At 38.6% G+C, this 27,361-nt stretch overlaps 1 protein-coding gene across 5 annotated transcripts in view; it reads left to right on the top strand.

Annotated features, from left to right (window-relative positions):
• Window positions 1-355: 355 nt before the first annotated feature.
• The window catches only part of Rapgef6 (Rap guanine nucleotide exchange factor 6), a 170,896-nt gene continuing 143,890 nt past the window's right edge, over window positions 356-27,361 (top strand). For all 5 annotated transcript variants that reach the window (XM_038325883.1, XM_038325882.1, XM_038325884.1 and 2 more), the window contains exons 1-3: window positions 356-595; window positions 24,114-24,184; window positions 26,301-26,357. In XM_038325883.1, coding sequence (XP_038181811.1) covers window positions 527-595; window positions 24,114-24,184; window positions 26,301-26,357 — 197 coding nt within the window. In that variant the 5' untranslated portion in view covers window positions 356-526. The remainder of the gene's footprint in view (window positions 596-24,113; window positions 24,185-26,300; window positions 26,358-27,361) is intronic.

Below are 27,361 nucleotides of genomic sequence, written 5' to 3'. Positions count from 1 at the left end.
GCGGCTTGCGCGGCGGTGTGTGGGCTTCCCGAAGTTGCTGAATGGCGGCCTAGGCTTCAGCAAGCCTTGGGTCCCTCTGCTTCCGGACTCGGGTGCTGAGGTACAAGTCCTGAGCGCCTTCCCCGCAGCTCTGCCCCACCGGCTATTTTTAGCTAGGCCTTCATAACATTTCCGGAACCTCAGCCGGAAGCTGGGGATGCGGAAGCTACAATCACGTGACCGACTCTCGCGACGAAGGTCTAGCAGCTCGTTCTCAGTCCCCCACCCCTAGTCTTTACGTCACGGCTAGGCGGGCGGGAGCGTGCGCGATGTGCGCGTGCGCACTCGCCCGCTCTCGCCCCCGCGCAGGCGTCTTTCTGGCCAGTCGCGCGTGGGCTGAGGCCCTGGGCGGGCGTTGCGAAGACTTGTTTGCTTGAGTTTGGACCCTGCGACAGTTCTCAGTTCCCTTCTGGTGGGGCGGGCGCACACCCGACTCAGGCAAATGGGAGTCAGCTAGACGCACGCTGGGGAGCGTGGGTCTGCGGACATGAACTCGCCCGTGGACCCCGGCGCTCGTCAGGCGCTGAGAAAGAAGCCTCCGGATCGGACTCCTGAGGTAAGGCCGGGCATTGGCGCGTACACCTCGGCCCCGACCTGGCCGTTGTCGCGCGCGGGGTGGTGAGCGCCTTTCCTGCCGCTCCCTGCTGGGGACTTCCTTGTACCTCTGATAAGAAAACACCGTTACTGTGGACTGGGTTCTGAGTTTGTGTCTGCTCAGGCGGGCTGAGAAACAAGCTGGGAGTTGTAATGTGTAATAAATAGACAGTTTACATTCCAGCCAGTGCGTGCTGTGCTTATACTGTACAGTTGCCCCCCCCCCCCCCCATGACAAGCTTCCAAAGTCCCTATCAGACACCGCATCCAGTCGGTCGGTGAGAGTTGAGTAGTTCCCTAGGTGCCTTTTCAAACTGTCCATAGCAAACTACAGATTATTTGTTTTCTTGGTTTAGAGACTTGTCTATAATCAGTGGTTATACCAAAAGAAAAACCAAAAGTGTTGTGAGTGGAATGGATCGTCTAGGTAGAAGTTGCAGTAATTGAAATACTTTACGTCTTAGTCACGCGAGTTTCAGATTTATAGTGTTTTGCATAAAAAGTCTCAGAAACTGTGGACAGGGACTCAGGGACATGATATTATTGAGACCGTAACTGAAGCTGTGATGAGTCCAGCTTGTTTACTGAGATACTGATCTTTGCATAGGAACAAGGCAGTTTTTTAAAATTACTTTCCAGGTGCTACTAATAATTCTAGAACTCAGTTTTTCTGTGGTGATGATGATTATGGCAATGTGCGTTCTAAGTTTTATTTATAAACATTATCTAGGTAATGAGGGAAAACCCTAAGTAATTCGATTCCTTCTGAATTACTTAGTTTGAAATTGAGTTTTTAAGCAGAGGAAATTTCCTGTTTGTTAAGTTAGGCTTGGTCATGTGTGCTGCAGTGAGAACTTTTATCTCGTTTTACTGGAATAGCAACATTGTTGAAAGGAATGTTAACCGCTTAGAGTCTTTGACTGTATTTTTGAATGAGTGTAGAATTTGGGTTACTAGTAAGAAATCATTAACCAGAACGCTAGTGATGGTTTATTTTGATAAAGAACTTGATGTTATTCTTACATGCTCATTTCTGCTGTCAGAAGATTCTTTTAGTGGACTCTTAAGGGTCTGTTATAAATACACTAATTAGGTAATTTTTCTTTGTCAACCTGTTCATGGTTCTAGTCTGTACATGAGAAAATTTTAGTGAAGAAAATAGGTCCTTGTAGTTCTTACATTCTGATGGCATATGGAGAGTAGCAGGTAGGTTATAAATATGTAATATGCTAGCTATAATGGCCATTTCAAGTAACAGGATAAGGAGAATTGTGAAAAGGGAAGGTGAACTAGATTATGGATTAAATGAAGTAGTTTCTATTGCCCTATGTACCTTGACTTTGTTGTTGTTGTTGAGTGAAACTGAGTATCACTTTATAGCTCACAGTAACCTGGAGTGAGCTGGTCCACCATACCTGGTTTGAGGATTTAACTGGATGAACATTCTACTGATGCATGGGAATGGGATCATGTGTGAAGTTTTATGAAGAAAAGCTTTTGCAAGCAGAGGAAATAGTCATTGCAAAGACTGTGATGAGAATGTTTCTTCACGTATTCCAGGAATAGCAAGGAACTCCTGAGTAGTGGGGAATGAGCCAGAGTGAGTAGGAAGTCAGAGATGGTGCTGTAGGGCTTTCTAAACTGCTGAAGAAGAAGATGATGATGACTCTTACTTTCAGTGAAATGGGTGAGTTACTGTCTAAAGGTTTTGAAACAGAGGACTGTAACTTGTTAGATTTTTAAAAAGATTCTTGACTGTTGTGTAGCATGTATACTAGGTGGGAACTAGGGTAGGTAGGAGGAAGTTAGAGGCTATTGCATAAATGGGGTAAGAAATGATGATAACTCGGACTAAAGCGACAGAGATGGAGTTTTTGAGTAACCATCAACTTATGGAAATATTTTTTGATGTTTAGCCAAGAGCATTTGTTAGTAGTACACTAGGTGTAGACTGAGAGAAAGAGAAGGATTAAGCCTGCTTACAGAGTTTTTGGTTTAAATAATTCTGGAATGTTGGAGTTGTTACCAAAAACAGGTTGAAGAGCAGTCAGAGAAATGGCCTGGGCTGTAGAGCAGTGTTCTAATGCACACCTAGTGTTCTTGAGATTCTGTGCTTAATCCTCAGCACCACAAAACAAAAGTACGGAAGATATACTGGAGCTGGTTTGGTGAAGGAGAAGATCAGAAGTAATGTTTTGAATTTGTCTAGTTTAAAATGTTGGAGTAAAGAGTTACACATAAAATTTATGTTTCTAAGAGAAGGCTGGACTAAATAGAATTTTCAGTCATGGGGTTGTAGACATTTCCAGTTGGGAGAATGTATGAAATTACCAATATAGAGAGTACATAGAGAATAGAAAAGCTGTCACACACATCAAGATCCCAGCACTTGGGACGCTGAAGAGTAAGATTGACATTGGTTCCTGGTATAGTTATTCTTACACACACATACAGAGGGGAGGGTGGTGTGCCTTAGAAAAATGACAGAATAGGTTGAGAGAGAGGAGCTGGAGACATGGCTCAGCGGCTAAGAGCACTGGCTGCTCTTCCAGAGATCCTGAGTTCAATTCCCAGCAACTACATGGTGGCTCACAACCATCTATAATGGGATCTGATATCTTCTTCTGTTATGTAGGCATACATGCAAATAGAGCACTCACATACCTAAAATATATATCTTTTTTTAAGACAAACAGAGATACAGTGTAGTAGTGTCCTGTAAGTCAAGTTAATAAAAATGCATGGTTTTTGAGCATTTACCTATCACATGAAAACTTGAGCTCAATTCTCAGGATAGAGCTGGGGGAATTCTATTTTTAAAAGTGAGGCATGTTGATACATGCCTGGAATACCACCCTTTGGGAAGTGAAGGCGGAAAAAATTAAGACTACCAGTTCAGTCAGTGCTACATAAAACCCCTTCTCAAAAAAAAAAGTTATAATGAAAAAGGATAAAATTTATTTGTTAAACTTAATTCAGTTTCCTTTTCCTTAATGTGTAATGAGTACACAGTATTGTGAAAATAAGCAAATTATTTGAAACACACGCACCCCACACACATACAGGCACAGCGTCTTTCCACACTTTGTCCGCACCTCATGGCAGTGTTCTTATGGAAGTTTGGAGCAGGTGGCATGCCTGGGATAGGTCTTTCAGTCATGTAGTCCAGCTTTACTTCCAGCCCAGGTTTGCGCTCTTCTTCTTGATCATCAACCATGTGAGGAGTCTTTACCTCACTCTCCTGTCCCTTTAACCAGCAACACAGATTGTCCTGCCTTTAGCATCATGCATTCCCTGCCACAGTGGACTGATGGCCCCTGAAAGTAAACACCAAAGTCTTTCTTCCTTAAGCTGTTTCTGGCAGATAGTGAGTCACAGAGTGTGAAAGTAGCCAACACAGTGGTGTGGCTTGTTGTTTTTTGTTTTTGTTTTTTTTTTTTTTTTTTTTTTTTTGAGACAGGTTCACGGTGTAGCCTAGGCTGCCCCTTAAAATCATTATCTTCTTGCCTTAGCTTCTGAAGTTCTAGGATTACAAGTATGTTCCATCATGCCAAGTTTAGAATCTGTGTTTTTATAACTTTCTAGTAAGTCTTAGTGAATTAGACTCTTGAGTGATGAACTGTGACTTTTACATTTCTTTCTAACAGTTTTTACTTATCTAGCTATTTGTCCTACTTTATGGATCCAGGTTTCACAACACATTGTCTTTCCTTTATTCTGTGATTTCCACTTTTAAATGATTTCTTATGGGAAAATGTGGACTTAAATACTGGTGGTCTTGGTAAGTAAAAGTGTTCTAAAACCACAAAAACTATTAAAGAAAGATGGCCTCAAGCTGGGGAGTTGTTCAGTTGTAGAACACCTAACTAGCACGTGTGGGACCTGTATTTAATATCCAGCACAGTCAAAGACAGGTACATATGCCTGTAGTTACAATATTCAGGGAAGCTGAGACTGGTGGATTACTTGAGCACACAAGTTTAAATTTAACCCAGACAATGTAGTTGAGACCATAACTCAAAAAAGAAAAAATAAAGATATTAATGCATTCCAAGATGTTCCCTGAGTCTTCTAGTAACTTTCTTAGTTTCTTAGTTTATGTACTGTATGCTCTGTGATGCTTGCACAGGAGCAGAATGGACTAATGATGCAATGTTCCTTTACATGATGTGTACAGTATACCTGTAAATACATTGACGTTGTTTATAAATCTAGGCTATATAATTTCCCATCTCAGGAAATATACTCAAGCTCACTTTTTATTAATAAATACTGTGCCAATCTTTTACTTTTTAAATTAGAACTTTCTGAACTAGCACATAAAGCATTAGTATTTATATATAGCCCATTTAGTAATTGAGATGCATACACAGAGTTTGAATACTGTTCATATCACATTTTCTATCTCTGCATTGCATGGCGTGTGGAATTTTGTGGTGTAATATCAACCTTAAAGTTTAGGGGTTTCTTTTGGGGTCAGGATTTAACTATGTAGTCCAGGCTGGCCTCAGCCTTTCTGTATAGTCTATAGTGACATCAATCCTGCTGATCCTCCTGCTTTAGCCTCCAAAGGGCTGGGTTTACAGACTAGCAGTGTCATGAAACCACCCCTTACAAGCCCAGGAATTTTTATTTAGATGATCCCACTGCAAATAATGTTATCTAATATTTGTGTGTGTGAGTGAACTTTTCCTGAGAGAAGTAAGCATTTGCTCAGTCCAGTAGGATGCCACCATCAGGACAGAATTAATAGTCTTACATATAAGTATAGGTCTATCACATAGGTGAAATCCCCCACCAAAAAAAAAAAAAAAAAAAAAAAAAGGAAAAAGCCAGCCGTCACTAAAAGTTTCATTACAATGTGGTTGATGACTTCCTCATAAATCTCTTACCCTTCTTGAGTTAAACTTGCACCCTTTTTATTCTCAGCAGGTGTGCCCAACCACAGCCCATGCTTACTGTCACTGGCTGAGATACAGTCCAAGAGAAAATAAAAAACTACTTAAAATATGATCCCCTCCATGGCTTTCTTTAACTAAATTGTGTGGATTTTGAGTGAATCCTGTAGGGGATAACATCTTTTTCAATGTTTGAAAGGTTTAACTAAATATCCTAAACCATGGGCAGCTAGAGAAGAATCTCATACAGTCGGGATAGATCGACATGGCTGAAGTCTCAGGTGAGGGTCTGATGACTTCCCAGCCTCTCCTTCCTTGAAGAAACTTTTACAGGTCTGATCCCTTGAGGGCCTTTTGCAGGTGATTACTGTGGTGATTAAGTTGGCTGTGCACAAAGAAAAGTCCTAAGTATATGAGTGGTTTTAGGAAAGTTGCCTAACTTTAAAATACAAATACTTTGGGGCATTTTTATATGGACTAAATGAAATGAGATAATGTAAAATATTTATCACCTTGCCTACAAATAGCATTAAATGGTAGTCACGTATTGGTTTATTACTTTTTTCTGGCAAGAAATTTATCATCCTTTGATAAATTAAGATTTTACATTGAAATCTCATCACTAGTGCTTATCTGTAGAATCCTTTTTTATTTCTTCCAACTCCTTTGTTTCTGATACTTTTAATCTTCCTCAAGCATGATGTTCTGAGACTATGCTATAATTGCTGGTATGTAAGTTGATAAGGACTGGGTTCTTCCAAGGAATCTGTGTCATTTTCCTAGCACCCTTATCAAGTAGCTCACAATCACCTGTAACTCCCTCTCCAGGGGATCCAGTGCCCTCTTAATTACTTCCTTGGGTACCTTAACACACATGGCATGCAGATAAATAAAATATTTTTTTAAAAAAATACTTATTTATTTATTTATTATGTATACAGTATTCTGTCTGTGTGTATGCCCGCAGGCCAGAAGAGAGCACCAGATCTCATTACAGATGGTTGTGAGCCATCATGTGGTTGCTGGGAATTGAACTCAGGACCTTTGGAAGAGCAGGCAGTGCTCTTAATCTCTGAGCCATCTCTCCAGCCCCCAATAAAATATTTCTTAAAAGATGACTAGCATACACCCATCATAAACAAACTAAAATATCTTGTAAAATATCTGGCTGTTCTTGAAAAGCAATAGAGGAAACTTAGTTATACTTTAGAATAGAAATCCCTTTTCTATATGGCTCCAAAGCAGTTTTCAAGAAACATCACAGAGTATTATAGATAAATGGCATGTTTAACTTTCTATATTTTTTCGCCAGAGAGTTTGTTGGAAATTAGGAAGCTGAAGTAGAAGAATTGCTATGCGTTCAAACCCTGCCTTGGGCTGCAATGTGAGATCCTAACTCAAAAGTGGAAATTTTTGTCAGAGAGAATTTCACACTCATTCAGTGCTAATACAATTCTACCTCAAATCAAAGGGAAAAAAAGAAAAGAAACACTTTAAGATCTAGCTTGCTTTTGTTACCAAAAAAAAAAAAAAACGTGCAAAATTTAGCTTTTTAGTAATTATTTCTTAACCTGCTTCAGATTTAGAATATAAGTCTTTGACTATAAACCTATAGAATAGATGTTTTTTCCTGATCTGGCAAAAAAAGTACCATTGTACTTGTCATTTTTCAGTGAGTCACTTTGTACACACCCTGAGGTTGGCAAAACAAAGATTCTGCTGTGTGTTCTCAGCCAATGTACATTCATAGGCTTCCTCGGAAAGAAAAAAACTTATTTATGCTCCTGGGCCCTTTGACCTTTATTTGTAAATTCAACTAAATAAAGAGAAATGTCAGATCTAGATGAAATCTTTATTAAGGAAAAACTGGGGCTAGAGAGATTAGATAAGAGTACTTGTTGCTGTTCGTGGAACATGGGTTCACTTCCCACAACCACATGGTGATTCGCAACCATCTGTAGCTTGATGGAGGACTTTTAAAAGCCACATGAGGCTGTGGCTTTTATTGGTTAATTAATAAAGAAACTGCCTTGGCCCTTTAAGAGAACAGAAAATTAGGTAGGCGGAGTAGACAGAACATAATTGTTGGAGAAAGAAAACAGAGTTGGGGAGACTCTTCAGGCAGTCGCCATGCCTCTCCTCTCCGAGATGGACGCAGGTTAAGATCTCTCCTGGTAAGCGATCCACCTCGTGGTGCTACACGGATTACTAAATATGTGTTAATTAGCCAATAAGAGGCTGAAACTAATGGGCTAGGCAATGTTTAAAAGAATACAGTTTCCGTGTAATTATTTTGGGTAAAGCTAGCCGGGTGGCGGGAAGCGGCCTTTGGCCACTCCATCTATAGTAGCTCTTGTTCCAGAGGATTCGTGACCTCTAGTGATCTCTCAGGCACACAGGTGCACAAACATAAATGCAGGCAAAACACCCAAACACATAAAAAAGAAAAATAACAGCTGTGGCCCACTGGGAGTTTGGGCCATGTGATTTTGTTTCTGAGATATTTAGTAACTTACTCAAATTCTCCCAGAAGGAAGAGCAGCCAGCATGACAGCTTCATGAAATAATAAGTCTTTGGAAGGGATGGAGGCAGTGTGAGCCCTTTAAACTGTTTATCATTAGACAAGCCTGGTGAAAGTGGGATGTCGCTGTACATAAGAGAATTGTTATTTCTGGCATGGCAGTGGAAGCTACCATTAATGCTATCGCTAATCTTTCCCACTTCTGCCACTAGAACTTTTGGACTAGTGCATGGCAGGAAGGCGTGGCAGCAGGAGACTGAGCACCTCGTCACAGTGCCCAGTGTTCTGCCCAGTTCTATCCCGCAAACATTCAGTTCCAAAGAAACACACAGACTTAACAATTATAAACTGTTTGGCCAATGGCTCCCACCTATTTCTAGCTAGCTCTTGCATCTTAAATTAGCACATTTCTGTTAATCTATGTATCACCATGAGGCTGTGGCTTACCGGTAATGTTCTGGCAGCTTTCTCTTTTGGCAACTACATGGCATCTTCTTGACTCCACCTACTCTCTCTCTATATATATTGCTGTTCAGATTTCCCACCTGACTTTACTCTGCTAAGACATTGGCCAATACAGCTTTATTCATCAACCAATAAAAGCAATACATATACAGAAGGATATCCCACATCACCTTCCCTTTTTTTGTCTAATTAAAAAGGAAGGTTTGAACTTTAACATAGTAAAATTACATATGCCAAACAGTTATCAAGAAAGAATTATATTTACAATATTTAGTTACTTGTATTTAGCAAAATTTAAAAAACATTTTCTCATCTATTTTATCTTTGTGAGTTTAAAGTTTCATATCTAATTTATCTTTTATCATAACTAAGGAAAATTACAACTCCATCAGAGACCCCAGAGGTATATAATATTACCTATTTAAACAGGAAGTGCATTGTAAGCAACTTCCAAAGTTTTTGAAATGACAGAGACATCTTGCTGCTTGGACAGTCACCCAAAATTCTTTTGTAACATTGGGGCATCCATCTTCAGCCTAGAGGCTCATCATATCTGGCAGACTTTTCAGGAAATTTGAAGATCTATTCTGCCTTGTATTGGCAAAGTTTGTCAGTTGCTTTCTTGTGTGTTCTGCAGAATGTTTGGAAGTTTCTCCTGTGAAGCAGGAATCCTAAAGTACCCTGTCTTTTGGAAAATTCAGCAGTTATTTGTGGGTCCTGCACGTCCAGTTCATATATCATACCATAAAACAGTCCAGGCAAGAGCAGTTTCTTGCCCAAATGGCTAGCTTTGTCACATTGAAGACAAATTCCATAATGAGTTTTTTTGATGCCCATCAACCTCTCTGAAGTAATTGGTACTGGCAGAAGCAAAAATGTCTCACTGTTGAGAAAAGTCTGAGTTCTTAAAAACCTTTGAAATGCCATATTCTGTAGGTCTTTGAAGTGCTGAAGATTATCTATCTAACTGAAATATATCTTTGTATATGTAGAAAACCTAACATGGCTACAAATTTGACTATTATAAATGACTATTAGTTTGTAAATTTTAACTATACATTACAGTTTTAAATGAGCTGTATATGCATAGTGCCTTAAATAAGAGTAGAAATATACATATAGCAAAAATTGACTTTAAATTTGTATCAGTAAACCAAAGTCCATACCAATGTATTCATTTTTATATGTCTCCTTTTTTTTTTTCTTTAGAAAAACCTTGACTGTGACCATTAGCCATTTGTAGTCAACCCCCTTTAAATGAAAACAAACATTTATAAACAATATTTGGGAATTTGGGTCTAGTTTTTTTAGACTACTTCCTGCTGATTGGGGGCACTGTTAATCAGGTCTTTCATGGAGTATCCTGTGTGATTGGTCCATTTCACACAGCAGTCCTGAAGCTGTTGTGGATGTTAGACCACATACGCATTGCTTCAAGGGATCTTGTTTGATCAAACCACATTAGCCGGTAAGGAATCCACAGCTTTCTGTCCTCTGTGGAAACAAGCATAACCTCTTTTCCAAAGTAACATGTCCTTAAACTTAAATTTTGAAGTCAAGATACCTTTAAAATATATATTGGTTAGCTTAGCAGCCCATACAATACAATAAAATATCTCTGTAGCTAGCTCATTCACAGTCAAAAATTTCAAAGAAAAGACAATAATATACGTAATCCAGACTCTTTGTGTATTTTTATCTTTACATGACTTTTTTCTCTATTTCTTTTATGTATATTTTTAAATTTTTGGTTTTTTGAGACAGGGTTTCTATGTGTATCTTTGACTGTCCAGGAGCTCACTCTGTAGACCAGGCTAGCCTTGAACTTGCAGAGATGCCTGCTTCTACCTCCCTAGTGCTGAGATAAAGGCTTGTACCACCAAACCCGCCTACTCTGTTTCCTTTTTAAAGGACTTTCTCTGTAGTAAGAGATTACTTGTTCATTCCCAGCTGCCCAGAACCAAATAACCACATAGAAACTATATTATTTGCAATACTCTTTGGCCTATAGCTTAAGTGTATTTCTGGCTAACTCATATCTACCCATTTCTATTTGTTTATATTTTACCACAAGGTTTGTGGCCTACAGGCAAGGTTCCAGCTGACAGCTCATGTCTGTCTACTGGTGGCTCCGTGGCTTCTCTTTGACTCCGCCTACTCTCTCCTCTATCTGCTTGGAACTCCCACCTTGCCCTAGTCTGCTAAGCCACTGGCCAAAACAGATTTATTCATTAGCCAATAAAAGCAACACATAGACAGAAGGACTTCCCATACCATTTCTCTATCCTTTTTCTTTTCTCTCCCAAACCTATGTATATTTTTAACCACATTGTAAACAGTTTAGAAGCTTTTTTTTTCCTGTCTGAATCAGTCTTTACTGTATATATCTATCTTTTTCTGGCCACGAGTTTTTAATCCGCTAAGTGGATGACTAGTATTAAAGCTGCAGCTTTGGTGACTGGATCTGCCCTACTCCTTGACTTTGAGAGTTTTAACTTCATGGTTGAGGTACTGGTGGGGGCCATGTTTTTTTGCCACAACTCTGTGGAGTTTCTAGGTCCATGCCACCACCAAAAGGCATGCTGCCAGCTTCTCATAAACACCATTTAAGTGTTTGGTGGCAGGGCCTCTTTAAGAACCTCCATATGATTTTTGCTGCTAATGCTGAGTCAGGAAGCCTTTCTTAAAGTATCCATGCCTCTGCTCGCTGCCAGCAAAGAGTGCTTACTGGAGTAAAGACGATTACCAAGAAGCTGTACTTGCCTCTATTATTGTCTGTGTAGAATCCTTTATTTTTTTAAGCTTTCTCAGCCTCTATGTGAAAATTCTTGCCAAATGTTTGGGTGCCATTTCTAGACAGAAGTTTCTGTCCCGCCTGGTCCTACAGCCATTCAGTCTCAAAGAAGCACACAGAGACTTATATTAACAGTTTATATTAATTATAAACTGTTTTGACCAATGGCTCAGGCTTATTCCTAGTTATCTCTTACATCTTAAATTAACACATTTCTGTTAATCTAGGTATCGCCACAAGGCTATGGTTTACCAGTAATGTTCTGGCATCTTTCTCATTCATCAGCTACATGGCATCTCCTTGACTCCGCCTATTCTCTCTATATATATCTCTGTTTGGATTTCCCACCTGGCTTTACTCTGCTAAGCCATTGGCCAAAAAAGCTTTATTCATCAACCAATAAAAGCAACACATATACAGAAGGACATCCCACATAAATCCTGTGAAGTTGACAGTCAAGATTGACCATCACAATTTGTAGCCACAAGTTTAATTTTGTAAATCCAACCAACTATAGAAATATTTTGGGAGGGGGTGTGGGATGTAATTGCATAGTATAGTGCTTGCCTGTAATGTGTGAATCTGTGGGGTTTGATCCCTCACCCATGCAAATAGTAAAAGTATTGCAGGTGAGATTGTGTCTGTAGTGAACAGATTTTTTTTGTCATTATTCTTTAATACTCTATCACAACATTTTACTAAACTTTTTCATAACTGGTGGTTTGAATAAGAATGGCCCAATGGACTCATACATTTCAATGCTTGAGCACTAGGAGTGGCACTCTTAGGAAGTGTGGCCTTTTTTTAATAGTGAGTTGCTGGGGATGGACTATGAGGTTTCAAAAACACAAGCCACACCCAGTGGCTCTTTCTCTTCTTGCTGCCTGTGGAGCCAGATGTAGAACCTTCAGTTTCTCTCCAGCACCATGTCTGCGTGCATGTCTGCTATGCTTCCTACTGTGCTGATAATGGAGTAAACAAACCTGAAACTGTAAGCCAGCTCCAGTGAAATGTTTTCCTTTATAAAAGAGTTGCCTTCATAATGGAGTCTCATCATACCAATAGAACAATGGCTAAGACAATAACTCTACACTTTCTCATACTGCCTTAGTCTTCTGAGGTAAGCCCACCAGAGACAATCACATAGAAACTCTTAAAGCCTAAAAGAAAGTCCTTGTTGCCAGCCTGCAGCTACATGGGGTACTTGCTCAAATCATGCAGCCCCAAGCCTTTGTCTTTTATGCACAAAAACTACATCCTGGTTATCACACTTCAGTTAGCAGGAAGCAGAACTACAGGGGAAAAAAAGCAAGGTTAGTACATTTAGGGATTTTTCTAGAACTCTTCACTAGGTCTTTGATTAGGTTTTTGTTCCTGTTTTGGCAGGTATTGGGGCCTGCATGCTGGGTTTTAAGGTCAGAATGTTGCCTCTAACATAGCATTAGTTGTGCTAAGATCTGGGGGCCTGTTAACATTAGCTCTACCTCAGAGGTTCTGGTAGGTTGTGCTTTCATTTTCATTTGAATGTAGGTATTTTCACATTTTCTCCCTGACTTATTCATTGGTTATTCATGATTGCTCAATCTCCAGTACTATTCAGAGAAAAGAAAATAATCTGCTGTTAGCAGCAAACTGTGCATCAAACTATACACAGGAAATATACGTTAGAATTGACTGAAGCCCACTGACATCACCGGTTAATTATCACAAGACAGAACTGCATATAATGTGCTGTTAAAAAGTATCTAAGGTAGCCGGGCGGCAGTGGCGCACGCCTTTAATCCCAGCACTCGGGAGGCAGAGGCAGGTGGATCTCTGAGTTCGAGGCCAGCCTGGTCTACAAGAGCTAGTTCCAGGACAGGCTCTAGAAACTACAGGGAAACCCTGTCTCGAAAAACCAAAAAAAAAAAAAAAAAAAGTATCTAAGGTTAGTGTGATAAAGTAAGGTGGATGAAATAAATAAAGGAGGAAGGCAGGGAAAGGGAGAAATAGAAAATTAAATGGAGAAAGGAAAAAGAAAGAATAGAGAAAATGGAAGGAAAGAGAAAATAACAAGAAATTAGAAAAAAAATTAAATGAAAAATAAAAAGACTTCCCAATAATGAAAAAATTCGAAAAATACAAGAAGTGAACTAAAAGCATAAGAACATCTAAAATAGATTAAGATGCTATTAAAATAGGGTGGAACAAAGGATACATGGCAGAATGGTGTAAGAGAAAGGAAAGAAGAATAATGTTCAATTAATTTCTATGCATGAGGACTGGAGAGAGTCAGTTAAACTGTGGATTACTGTTTTTAAGAAAGACTCCTATAGCTTATGCTGTTGGTGAGTCCCTGAGCAAATGTGTGAGGTCTGGTATGCTGTCTTAAGTGATAATTAATGTGGGATTTCCCTCTGTATGCTATGAATATGCTTTGTTACTATTGGTTAATAAAGAAGCTGCTTTGGCCTATGGCAATGAATGCAGGGAGAAAGAAAGTGAGGTCAGGCAGATGCCATGTTGCTGCCAAAGGAGAAGGGTGCCAAAACCTTACCAGTAAGCCACAGCCTTCTGGTGATACATAGATTAATAGAAACGAGTTAAGATGTAAGAGCTAACTAGGAATACGACTAAGCCCATCGGCTAAACAGTGTTGTAATTAATGTAGTTTTTTTGTGTGATCATTCGAGTCTGGGTGGCCAGGAAACAAAATCAGTCTCCAAATACAGATAATTTTCCTCGTTTGAGCTCTAGCTGTCTCTGCCGGCCACAGTTAGCATTATAGCTTGTGGCAGGCTCTTTCTTCTTGATTCTCTAGAGTTCAAACCTGGTTGAGATTCTTGAGTAATTTTCTCAGATAAAACAGGAGTGTGAGAAGCCGTCACAGCACTGAGAACTAAGTAGATAAAGGGCATGTCTTCATAAAAACCTCCTGATTATCAGTCAGTCTGCCAGATGGGTGTGTCGGTAGCTGTTTAGTGCACCACTGGACCTTCAGCATTCTCAAGCTCCTTGGAACTGTTGGCAGATAGGTGGCTCAGAGATGGATGAGCTATTGAACTCAGACTATCAAACTTCAGAATTATTTCAGTTGATGAACCATTGAGAAAGAGAGACTATCATTCTTTATGTACTTCCTGCCTGGGTGAGTCTCCCACCTCCCTACACCTTTCAACGTTTTAGCGTCTGTCTGTTTCCATTCTTTACAGCTGTTTTCCTAGGCCTGCCTTCATCCTGTGACTTTGGCAGGGCCAATTGCAGCTACAAGACTGTGGTTCCCTGTTCTCAGCTTAATAATAGGTTCCATCTCAAGGTGGCTCCTGGCCCTGTCTTTGGAGTAGCATTTAAAGTAATAAAGTGGGATTTCAGTTTATATTGACTTTCCCACCAAAGGAATTTGTTTCTCATCAAAACCGACAACGGGATTTGAAGCTTATCAGGTCTTTAGACTTTTCCTGAAAATAGATGCTTCTTGCTTGGCCTATCATTTGCAGCTGCTTCTCCCATTCCCCATCTGGGAGCTATGGCTACTTGCCTACTCTTTTTGATTGATCATGTTGTTTTTTTAGCTTTTTTCAAATATCCTTTTTCTTCCTTTATGGATTTCTAAAGCATTTTCCTGTCTTTTTATGTTTGGAATAAATATTCTTTCCTTTTTGACTCACTCCATCTGGTCAAACACCTCTTGGAAGTTCAGGATTATTTCTGTCGTTATTGTGTGTTCACGTACATGAATGTTCATGTGTCACACGCGTGTGTGCTCATCAATATTTTACATATTTGGGTGCTCTGACATTAACTGTGTATACATTTAGTAATGTTATTTTATCTTATCATAATGCAGTGGCCTTCCTTGTCTCTTTTTACTCTTTTGACTTTGTTGGTTTTGTAGTTTCTTTTGGATTCCATTTGAATGAAATATTTATTCCATCTCTTTACTTTGTATCTGTATGTGTTCTCAGAGGTGACCTGGATTTATGATAAGCCTGTAGAGTACTTTTTGTATTTAATCATTCTGTATGTATTCGGGGTGAGGGTATTTGTTTACCTGTAATACTAAGGATTGAACCTGGGGCCTAGTACATGCTACGTAAGCACTATATCCCCGGACTGTTTAACTGGAGAATTTAACCTACTTTGATTCAAAGTAATTATGGAAAGGTTATGGCCTTATCATAGCCATTTTGTAATGTGTTTTCTAGTTTTGCTGTTCCTTTTGTTGTTGTTGGTTTGCTTTTTGAGACAGGGTTTCTCTGTGTAGTTTTGGAGCCTGTCCTGGAACTCACTTTATAGACCAGCTGGCCTTGAACTAAGAGATCCACCTGCCTCTGCCTCCTGAGTGCTGGGATTAAAGGTGTGTGCCACCACTGCCCAGCTCTTGTAATATTTCTTTAGTGCTTTGCTGTAGTATTGTTTGGCTCTAGTATTGTGGTTTGATTCTTTGCTTATTATTTTTGGTTTGTATATTTTAGATTTTTGCCTTATGGTTTCTATGACACAAAGAATATTTTATGGTTTTAATTAATTTTAAATTATAAGAACTTGACATGATCATAAAAATAAGAACAAAAGGGCACTGGAGAGATGATGGTTCAGCTATTAAGAACACTGGCTGCTCTTCCAGAAATCCTGAGTTAAATTCCAGCAACCACATGCTGCCTCACAATCACCTATAGTGGGATCTGATGCTCTCTGCTAGCATAAAGGTATACTTGCAGCTAGAGCACTCATGTACATAAACTAAATAAATCTTTTTTTAAAAGATAAGAACAAAAACAAAAGAACAAGAACAGTTGTTTTAATCTAGACAAGAGTAAGACCATGCCAAAGATATATGTAATTTATATATCACACTTAGTAGTATTAGAGCATCTGAATTTGTCTATGTAGTCTCACTAGTCAGCAAGCAAGCACGTTTGTGCAGGTGCCCAAGGAGATTAGAAGAGTGTGTCAGGTTCCCTAGGACTTGAGTTAATAGGCAGTTATGAGCCACATGATGTGGGTGCTGGAAAACAAACATCATCTGTAAGAGCAGCAAGCATTTTTAATTGCTGAGCCATCTCTCTAGCCAGCCCTCCATCGTAGGTAGCTGGTTACAAGGTTACTATTTTTTCTTGTTTCTTCTATCATACTATTAATGCCTTCTGTTTTAAATCTTTTGAGTGTATTTTTCAGTTCAAGGATTCTGTTTGATTTTTTAAGAGTTTCTGTTAAAGTATGGAAACATGTTTGTTTCATTTTCTTCAATTTCATTGAGTTCCTTAAAACTGGTATTTCATGTTCTCTGAGATCTCTGACACTTTGAAGTAAAATCCTGTTTTCTGAAAATAAATTCATAATTTGTCATGGGCCATTCTTTGGGTGTTGAGGTACCCTAATCATCCTAATACAGCATAGTTTCTATGAGCCTGTTGTCACTTTCATTATGCCAGCACTAGATAGAGTGTAGGTCCACATTTGTGGTGGGAAACTCTTAACACCATATTGTCACCACTTTGGTTCTTGAGCACAGTATAAGCCTGGGTTTGTCTCAGGTAGACTGAGTATGTGTCATTTGGGAAGAGCCAAGGGAAAGTGTAGTCTGTAACTACAAGCTTCTGCCTGGGGTCCCATAGGCCATTGGTGCCTCAAGTTTCTTTCTGGAGTCTGTTGTATGGCAGTGCAGGATTCAACCTTGTTTGGGGAAGAATCACTTTAAATTGATCTCTGTTCCTTGGGCTCTTATGCTATACAAGTAGTCACCATTATTTGTAAACTGTGTAGTTTGAATCTACAGACTACTAAGACCTGCACAACACCCATGATTCAAACTGCCTGTTGCTGAAGTGGGCTCCTGGCCCAAGATAACTGCAGCTAGTCATAGGCGATATTATAGTAATAGAAACCCTCTGAACTTTGTCTTCTCCCGGTACTGGGACTGTTCAGAAGCTCCATTCACAGGCAGACCATTAAGATCTGACTAGCCACCAAGTGATGGTGGCGTACATCTTTAATCCAAGCACCCAGGAAGCAGAGCCAGGCGAATCTCTGTAAGATAGAGGCCAGCCTAGTCTACAGAGTAAGCCAGGACAGCCAAAGCTACATAGATAAATCCTGTTTGGGAAAAAGAAAACATGACCAGCCTAGCACTAAGTTCCAACACATGGTCTTGTGCTTACTACCCTATCCCCATGAATAGAGCCTTATACCACACTGTGTTGAGATAGTGTTGATGGTCCTGTGCCATCTGACTGGCTCTAATCTGAGCCTTGCCTGGGTTTAACTCTTACGTGTAGAGGTTTAACAATTTTGGGTGCACTCAGGTTCATAGTTGGTGGTAATGATTGACATGTATGTCAGTACATACTTGTAGACCTGTCTGGCACTTTGGCAGTTTAGAGCTTTATGAGTTAATACTGACTTGGCAATACTAATGTTTCCTGAGGCTGGAGAGTGGATGGTGAAGAGAGTGCCTTGGCCACCAAAGCTGGTTCACACCTGAGTCTCAGAGCTGCAGGGAACTATTCTACTTTTAGCAAATCAGGTGTGCCCAGGATCCATTTCAAGGCTGAAACTGAAGTTTGTTCTACCCATGCACAAATATCTCCCTGTTGTTGGAGCCAGATTCAAGGCTCCATATGTGAACTTTAGCCTGCATATAGGACATTCAGTTTCTACAGGTGCTTGGTCTCACCTCGGGCCAGGTTAGAATGCTAGGACAAAACCCTTGGCTAGCTTTCATATTCTGCTCCCTAGCAAGTGGGATCTTTTCCACCCTATGCTGCCTGAGTTTAAAGGAGGTAGTCAGCCTCCTGACCTAAGCATAGTTGTAATGGATATTGGCCTCCTGGCAGAGGTCATGTGACTTTGTTCAACACCAGGTTTCATCACAGCAGGCCTTGTACCGAGTATCAAGGATATGACCTAGACTTAATTTCATCTCTGTACTCTAAGCAGGAGGCATCACTCTCCTTGCTGTGGAAGGGTAATACAAATAACTTTGCTTCCTGCCTTCAACACATTTTGTTGCTCTTAAAGCAGATACTATCTGAGGGTGGTGGTATGTGCCTGTAGTTCCAGTATACAGGAGGCTGAGGTCAGGAGAATTTTGTCAGAGGATAGCCTCAGCTATAATTAGGAAGTTTGTCCCAAAGCAAAAGGATGTAAAGTACAGGCTCTGTGATGTCTAACCAAACTTTCTGTACTCTTCTGAAAATTGGTGTGTAAGTACTTAATCAGATGATTATGGGAGGTACTTAATGTAGTCTTGCTCTGCCTCATCTTTTAATTTTAGCTTTGTGTAGTGTTTTTGAACTTATAGTATAATACTTCATGCTTTGTTCTTTGACTCTTTGTGTTTTGTAATTCCATGTGACTTGAGGATTTGCTTTTTAACGTTATGAAGACTGCCACTGTTATTTTAATAGGGATAGTATTGAATCTGTAAATTAGTTTGGGTAGTCTGAACATTTTAATAATATTGACTTTTCAGTCTGTGAACACAGGATGTCTTTGCATTTCTATGTATCCTCTTCAGTGTTTTAATGATTTTTGTTATGGAGAAGTCTTTCTTTTTTTGATTAAATATATTATTGGGTCCTTTTTCTTTGAGTTTTTGAGTTTGAAAAGCATCATTAGGCAACTTTGTGTTAAAGACATTGTTAACCTACCTTCCAAGTGATTTGGAGAAAATTCTTTGTCGTAGTATTTCATGGAACAAGAGCTTTGGAGTGTGCAAAGTCTGTTCTGACGTTAGGATTTGTCCTGAGAGATTATCCTGGTTAAATTTTCTGGCATGTACTTGTTTTCTAAGTAAAAGAGAGACTGAATAAATATCTAGGCTAATGAAAATTTGGGATAATTATTTGCCGAAATTCACCAGTTTTACAAGGTGAAAGGTAAGAACTGACACTTGATATCCTCTAGCCACACATGTGACCTCACACATAGACACATATATATCATGTACACATAAAAAAATATTTACAAGAAATGAACTAATTTTAGAATTTATATAAATTACCTTTAGGCCAGACTTTTTAAATAGAAAATAATTTTTTCAGACAATATATTCTGATCACAATTTTTCCTTCCCTTCTCCCAGATCCTCCCTACCTCCCCACCAATCCAACACCCATGCCTTCTTTCTCTTTAAAAAATAAAAAACAGGCAAATAAGCCAGGATTTTTTAAAGGGGGGGCACACAAAACATACATACAATAAAAAATCAGAAACTATAATATACAAGCAAGAGACAAGATTTTTTTTTAAAACTTAACAAACAAAGCAATATGAAACCAAAGAAATCTACAAATATATCACTGAGTTCATTTTGTATTAGCCATCTACTTCTGGGTATGGGTTCTTTCCTTACATGTGGTTTATCTACCCAGTAAGACTAATTTTTCCTTTGCAAGTGGCTATCCAAAGGGATATAGCTTCTTGTTAGGGGTGGGAACTCATGTCCACTGCCCACTCTCAACACTGGGACCTGTGTGCAGACCTTGTGCATGCTGCCATAGTCTCTGAGTTCATATGTGTGTCAGTCCTGTTGTGTCTAGAAGACACTGTTTCTTTGGTGTGATCCATCCCTGTGGGCTCTAATAATCCTCTATCTCCTCTTCCATTTAGTTCTTAGAGCCCTGAGAGGATAGGTTTGATGAAGCTATCTTATTAAAAACTGAGTGTTTCATAATCTCTTTCTTCACATTTTCTCATTGTTGGCCTTCATATTAGTTCTCATCTACTACAAAAGAAAGCATCTCAGGTAATGATTGAATGAGACACTGATCTATGGGTATAGCAAAATGTTATTAGGAGTCATTTTATTGCTTTGTTATTTTAGCAGAATTATAGTATTTGGTTTTTCTCTAGGCCCATGTTCCCTAGTGTCAGGTTCTTGGTCACCTGAACAGTGTCAGGCATGGGTTCCGTCTCGTTGAGCGGGTCTTAAATCCAATCATATAATGGTTGTTACTCCCACAGCATTTGTGCCACTATTTCACCAGCATGTCATGCACTCAGCTCACTATTAGTAGGTTCAGGGGTGGTAGCTGGCCTGATGTTTAGTTTCTCCTCTGGTAGTGTGCAGAGTACCTTCCAGTATCATGAATCATAGTCAGCAGGGGTTAAGGCTCTAATGAGGCCCCAGCACAACTTCTCCTTGTTCAATGAGATATATAAATATTATCTTCAGCAACAGGACCTGACAGTTTGTGGAGTGAAACCAATATCCCTGGCAATCACCTGAGTTGTTTAGGGGTTCCATGAGGCCCTTTTAGCCAACAACTCACTCAATTAGATGTAACCCATTCTTGGCACTGCAAGTTTCATTTGGTGGTAAAAGATGTCTAGTTGGAGCTGGGCGATGGTGGCACACCACCCAGCACTTGGGAGGCAGAGCCAGAAGGATCTGAGTGTGTTCGAGGCCAGCCTGGTCTTCAAAAAAAGATAATCTAGTTGGGGCATTGGCTTCACCATTGTTTAGTGACTTCCTTTAGATTCCTTTTGTATATGTATATATTTTAAGAAACTTCTACATTAGTAGGTTTCCATATGATCCCCCATCTGGCTATTTCTGACTGAGTTTTTCAAGTATTGGTTAATGTTCTGAATATCTATACAAGCCTAGTGGAACTGAGAGATGGCTATTCAGAAAGCAGCATGTTTTGTAGCACAACATTGTATGCTAAAAAAGAAGGGCATGTCCCAACTGTTAATGAGAAATGTATGTTCAAAATAGCTACTAATATAATTCTTTGGTAGAGTGCTTGTCTGCTATTTATAAGGAATCTGAACCCCAACATTGCAAAAAACAGCCTTACCCTACTCCAAATAATAAACTATTTATGAATTTAATATTTTATATAACAGGCTCAAATCAAAACCCCATAGACTATATCTACAATAAATGTAGGTTTAGGTTGTTAGAAGGGTGCATTATAGAGCTCATTTTGTTTTAGAATGACAATGACCTTACCACTATCCTTCAAAGAAGTCCTAGTCATACTTTACTTAACAGTGGGGATATGTTTTGAGAAAAGCATCATTAGGCAACTTTGTGATTGTATGGACATTACAGCAAGTACCCACACAAACCAACATAGTACAGCTCAATCACTTGATGTCATATCTTAATGCAATCAAGAAATGAGTGAGGTTTCTGCCAATGTAACATGGCACATACTATTTTACAGTGAATTTTAATTTATTTTGGCAGTATGTTGGATGAAACCTGGGACCTTATGCATGCTAGTCAGACATTTTACCCAGAGCTATATCCCCTGTCCTTGAACTTTTATTTTCTTAATGTAAATAGAAGTATACTTTCAAAGATCTGTGAAGGGGTAAAGTACTTGTCTTGCTCAAGAATGAGAACCTGAGTTTAATCCTCAGAATTTATGTGGAAAATCAAGCGTAATGGTGTTTGTAGGATTCTTGTTGCTAGCCAGCCAGCCAGCCTTTGTGAGTTCAGACCAGTGAGGGAGAGACCATGTCACAATTAATAAGTAAATAGACAATGGTGAAGGAACAACACTCGGGTTGTCCTTTGGCCTCCGTATGTACAAATGTGTGTGCATTAGCATACACAACACCAATTAAAAGTACAGTGGAACAATCTAAACCAATGATGGAGTTATTTATTATCATTATCAAGTACTGGTTATTATATAGAACTATTGCTGTGTTTTTATACAGCTGGCAGGACAGAAGTTCTATGTACTCAAGAATCACCACAGACACATGAGTGATATTGAACTATGACATTGCCATAGCTACAAGGTCACTAGGCAATAGGGATTTTTCATTACCATCATAATGGGACCACCATTGTGTAAATGGTTTGTTGCTAACTGTATGACTTCAACTTTTTTGCTTAGGTGAAATCTTTTATTTCTAATCCTAAATTGGTCTTTGTTCTAATGCCCTGAATAATTTCTGCAGTGCTTGTTGGTATGGTTACAGAAACAGATGCTAGTGATTTGGGTGTTGTCATGTCCCAGATGGTTAGTTTTCTGTCATTTTCACTGCTTCTCCTTTCAGGCTCTATCAAATAGCTTTCAAGTACACTCTGTAATTGGTTAGCATCCTCTTTCTAGCTTTTGAATTTGTGACTGCAAACAAAATTCTGTAAGACTTTCAGTCTGTCTCTATTGGTGTTCTTTCATTTTCTCATTTAGAGGAGCTAAATAGAGTTTGTTTGAATAGATTGTTTCTTTTGCATATACCAAGAAACCTTAAATCATATATTTCTTCAAGCTTGTCTCGTAATGGTTAACTGGAGCGAAAACCCAAAGAAACTCCTTTCTACCTGTTTGTTTAGAAAAGAACCAACATGTTCTGAAAATTATCTTTTTGTGAAGGCTTAGTGTTTTTTAACTTTAAATTTGATATACTGGAAGGATTAGTAAGCATCCTGTTCTTGTGTTCATTCCCAGTATTATGTTACCAGACAACTAATGTAGAGTGACATAGTGCCCTGCCTATACACCAGTGTCTCCTAAACAGTATACATGGAACCACCTATAGGGCTTCTGTGGAAGCATATTAGTCTCTAAGATTCTGGGTTAGAGTCTGAAAGACCACCCCCAAACTCTCAAATACTGCTCACGGTGCTAGTTTAGGATTTCTAGGGCTGTTATTTACATGCACCATAACTCAAACTCAGATCTGGCTTTTTTTTTTTCCTCTCCTGGGTGATTGTTTTGGGATAAGCTTATTATAGAGCCCTGGCTGACTTGATATTCATAACATAGGATAGGCTGGTTTTGAATTCAGGAGATTGATTCCAGGACTGTTATGAATACTATATCTGTAGATTTTCAAGTCCCTTATATAAAACAATGTTGTATTGCATGTAACCTAAATATACCTTCTCATATAATTTGTAGTTTCTTTAGATGACTGATAAATAAAAAATGTAAACACTATATAAATAGTTGCTATTATATTCTATGAAGTACTACATAAAAAGCAGCTCTATTTCTCACTGTTGATAAAGATCATTTTATTCTTCCAAATCATCAGCTGCACTTGCCTGTTGTTTCTTTATTGTAAGAGGCCGCTTGTTTGTTCCCGGATGCCCAGAACCGAAATGATCACATGGAAACTGTATTAATTACAACACTGCTTGGCCTATTAGCTTACACATATTTCTATATCACTCATCTCTTAAATTAACCCATTTCTATTATTTTAGATTTTACCATTATGCTCGTGGCGTACTGGCAAGGTTCTAGCTGACAGCTTGCATCTCTCCCCTCTGGCGGCTATATGGTGTCTCTTGACTCTACCTTCTTTCTCCTAGCATTCAGTTTAACTTTCCTCACCTAGCTCTGTTCTAACCTGCTATAGGCCCAAAGCAGTTCCTTTATTCATTAACAATAAAAACAACACATAGACAGAAGGACTTTCCACACCATTTTCCCTTTTCTGTTTAAATAAAAAGTAAGATTTTTAATTTTACCATAGTAAAATTGCATATAACAAAACAGGTATCAAACAAGAATTACAGTCACAACATTTATATCTACTTTATTTTTATCATAGCTAAGTAAAACTGTCGTTATAACTTTTCTTCAAGTCCATCAACGACTCCGGACGGATATAATATTACCTAAGTTAACAGAAAGTGCATTGTAAGCAACTTCCAGAACTCTAGAATTGGCCACCACCACCCGGCTTCCGCCTTATCTTTAAAAAATTTGTAATTCAGAGGCTTTTGTGGCTCTTGAATAGCTAACAGAGCTCTGTCTTAAATGGTTGCTTAAAAAGAGATTGGTGGGGGTCATATTTCAGAATATATATTTGAAAAGTGATCTGAAAACTTCTTTTCCACAGGACTTAAATACTATTTACTCTTACCTCCATGGAATGGAAATACTATCAAACCTCAGGGAGCATCAGCTTAGGTAAGTGTAATTGGTTTACTGATCTGTGCTGTATACTCATTTATGCATCGGATGCTTGTAAAGCACCTTTTACAGTCATCCTTTTTTCGGTATCTGAACTACTTAGATCTCTAATGCCTAGAATTTGAAAGCATTATAAAAACTATGTATCTTATGCAGAAATGATAAGTACTGTGATATAATACAACATGGTGATGGGAAGTAACCTGCTGGCTGTTTATACTTAGATGATTACTCTCATAGGAAGTAGGTTTTGAATAGAGGCCTCTGTGACAGGGCCAAGACAAGAAAGAGGCCTTTGGTTTCTGGTGCAGAGTAAAAAGAAAGGTAGAATAAAGTAGTCTCCAGGAATCAGATGACTTAGAAATTTTGTAGGTCTAGGCACAAAAATTATGTTCCTTAATTTTTCTTAGTCATGATATTTTAAGTCTTCATCATGTAAGCTGCAGTTTTTTCTTAATAAAATGGAGTGATAGCTTTGTCTTTGTTACAGTTCTTGAAAGTTACGTGAAAATAAGTAACACAAACAACTATGCTTTCAATGTGTGCCAAATTTTGTGATTGTCCTAGTTTTCTTTCTGTTGCTGTGATAAAGACCATAACCAGAAGCAACTTGGGAAGAAAACGGTTTGCCTTGCAATTTCACATCATGGTCCATAATTGAAGGAAGCCATGGCAGGACCTGAAGCAGAGGCCATGGAAGAACGCTCACTTGCTTTTTCCCCAGGGCTTGCTCAGTTTGCTTTTTTATATAACCCAGGGCCACCTGCCCACAGTAGTACCAACCACAGCAATCTGGACCTTTCCACATCAGTCATTAAATCAAGAAGATGATACCTCATAGACTTGCATACAGTCCAGTCTGATAGAGGCAAATCCTTAGTTTGATTCCCTCTTCTTGATTATGTCTTGATTTGTATCATGTTGACATATACTAAGGAGCACAGAACAGAACTCAAAGCTCCTATTTTCTTTCTGAGGATTCTCTTATTAGTTGTGCCAGATGCTTAAAATAGGCACAATATGTTAGCCTTGCATGATTCCCGCAGCCAAGACCAATATACTTTATGAACCTCTGCTTTCTCTTTAAGATAGTCAGACCTTGCCAGGCAGTGGTGATGCACAACTTTAATCCCAGCACTTGGGAAGCAGAGGCAGGCAGATCTCTTGAGTTCAAGGCCAGCCTGGTCTATAGTGAGTTCCAGGACTCAGAAACTAAACTTTATCTGGGCGGTGGGGGTGACGGGGACAGACATATCTGTATCTGAAATCATGTGGTTATATTCTAGACACTTAGTGCTATAAAGCACTAATTGTGATTTTTGTATGTTTTGATTCAATCTTTCTCTCCATGACCCATGTAGCTAGCTGCTTTTCCTCAGTGTCCAAGGTTCTGATAGTGAACTAGGTTGTTACAGTATCATTTATTTTTTTATTCATTCTGTTTGCTGTATAATTTAAGGTGTTAGTATTTGTGAGTAAATCAGGAAGAATTAAATAACTGAAAATTACAAGTCATATTAATATGTATTTATTTTGTTTTTAAAGATTCTTTTAAAATGTAAAAAAAAGTATATACTTAACAGATCCTTTTGTTTGTATATATTTGTTGTTACCAGTAACTGTTCTTCACAAGATGTGAGAATGAACCATTCAAATTTGTATTTTCTCATAATAAAATTATTTAGTATGGATTGAAAGACTTTATAATGTACATAAGAATATTAAACCCTGTCACTTAATATCTATTGCTTTTTTTTTAATTGTTTTTGTTGTTTTGTTTTACTTTCCTGGATTTGTGGGTATAAAATCTTAATATATTGCTCTTGTGACCATCAAATTTGTGCCTATCTTCATAAACCTCTGCCTAAATCTGTGTTTTCTCTGCCTGAAGGGTTAGGGTTATAGACATACACTACTGTGACTGGCTTATGTCACATTTTAAAAATCAAAAGAAAAGCAAAATACTTAAAAATAAACCAAAATATTATCTATTGCTTTTATAAAAAATGTTACCATATTACATATATTTCACAGTTTAGTAAAAATTTAGTTATTATTTAATAATTTTCTATTGATGTATGACATTTTAAAAACTTTTTACCCTTTTTATTAGGTTAATGTCTGCAAGAGCACGCTATGAGAGATACAATGGCAATCAATTGCTTTTTTGGTAAGTATTTTTATGCTTACCTCAGATTAATGACATGTCTAAATCTTGACTTTTCACATTAAAATTCATTTAGTAATCATAAAATGAAGTATAATACATACAAAATACAGGAACTGGTCTAGTACATCAAATGTTAGAAATATATATAACTGCAACCAAAAAGATTGACTTTCTAGAAAGCTCTAGTCAGTGCTGCTTTGGAATGGTAATTATAATTGTGATTCATCAATTAATTTTACCTTTTTCAACCTCTTACTGATAGCATCTTTGAATCAGGTTGTTATATAGCAGGTGTCATCCAGGATTCTTTAATATTCCCCTTCGTTCTCTTTTACTGTTGTAGGTAGATTGAATGTTAGTTTATGTGTTCTACTGTACTGGGTTGCAACCAGATTTTTACTGTTGTGAAAGTGAAAAATAAGCTCCCTGTGGAGATTTTGCTGACACCTATTGTACCCTTACTTACTAATTAAACTTAAACATCTTCCAAGGAATAGAATTTCTAGAATTTTGCATATAAATATTAGGAGTATCACCCAGCTTCCCACTATAGTTGTGCCAGTGACGGTGACCATGAGCTGTGTAGTAGTAAGTCCCAGTAACCCATCTTTGTTGTTGTTGTTGTTGTTGTTGTTGTTTTGAGACAGGGTTTCTCTTTGTAACCTTGGTCGCCCTCTGCCACCCACTTGCCGGAACTAAAGTGTGTACCACTGTTGTATGGAATGCCGCTTGTTGGTTCCTGGCTCCTCAGCCTTGAAACAATCACATAGAAACTGTATTAATTAAATCACTGCTTAGCCATTACTTCAACGTATTGTTAGCTAGCTTTTACATCTAGAATTAACCCATCTCCATTATTTTATATTTTACCATGAGGTTTGTGGCCTACCAGCAAGGAGGTTTCAGCATGTCTGTCCCTGGCGGCTCCATGGTTTCTCTGCACTTCGCCCTTTTTTCTCCCAGCATTCAATTTAGTTTTTCACGCCTAGCTCTGTTCTACCCTA

Source organism: Arvicola amphibius, chromosome 4 (assembly GCF_903992535.2).
Source record: "Arvicola amphibius chromosome 4, mArvAmp1.2, whole genome shotgun sequence".
Taxonomy (NCBI): Eukaryota; Metazoa; Chordata; class Mammalia; order Rodentia; family Cricetidae; genus Arvicola; species Arvicola amphibius.
Note: the sequence above shows the minus strand (reverse complement) of the source record. Positions and strands in the feature narration are given on the sequence as shown.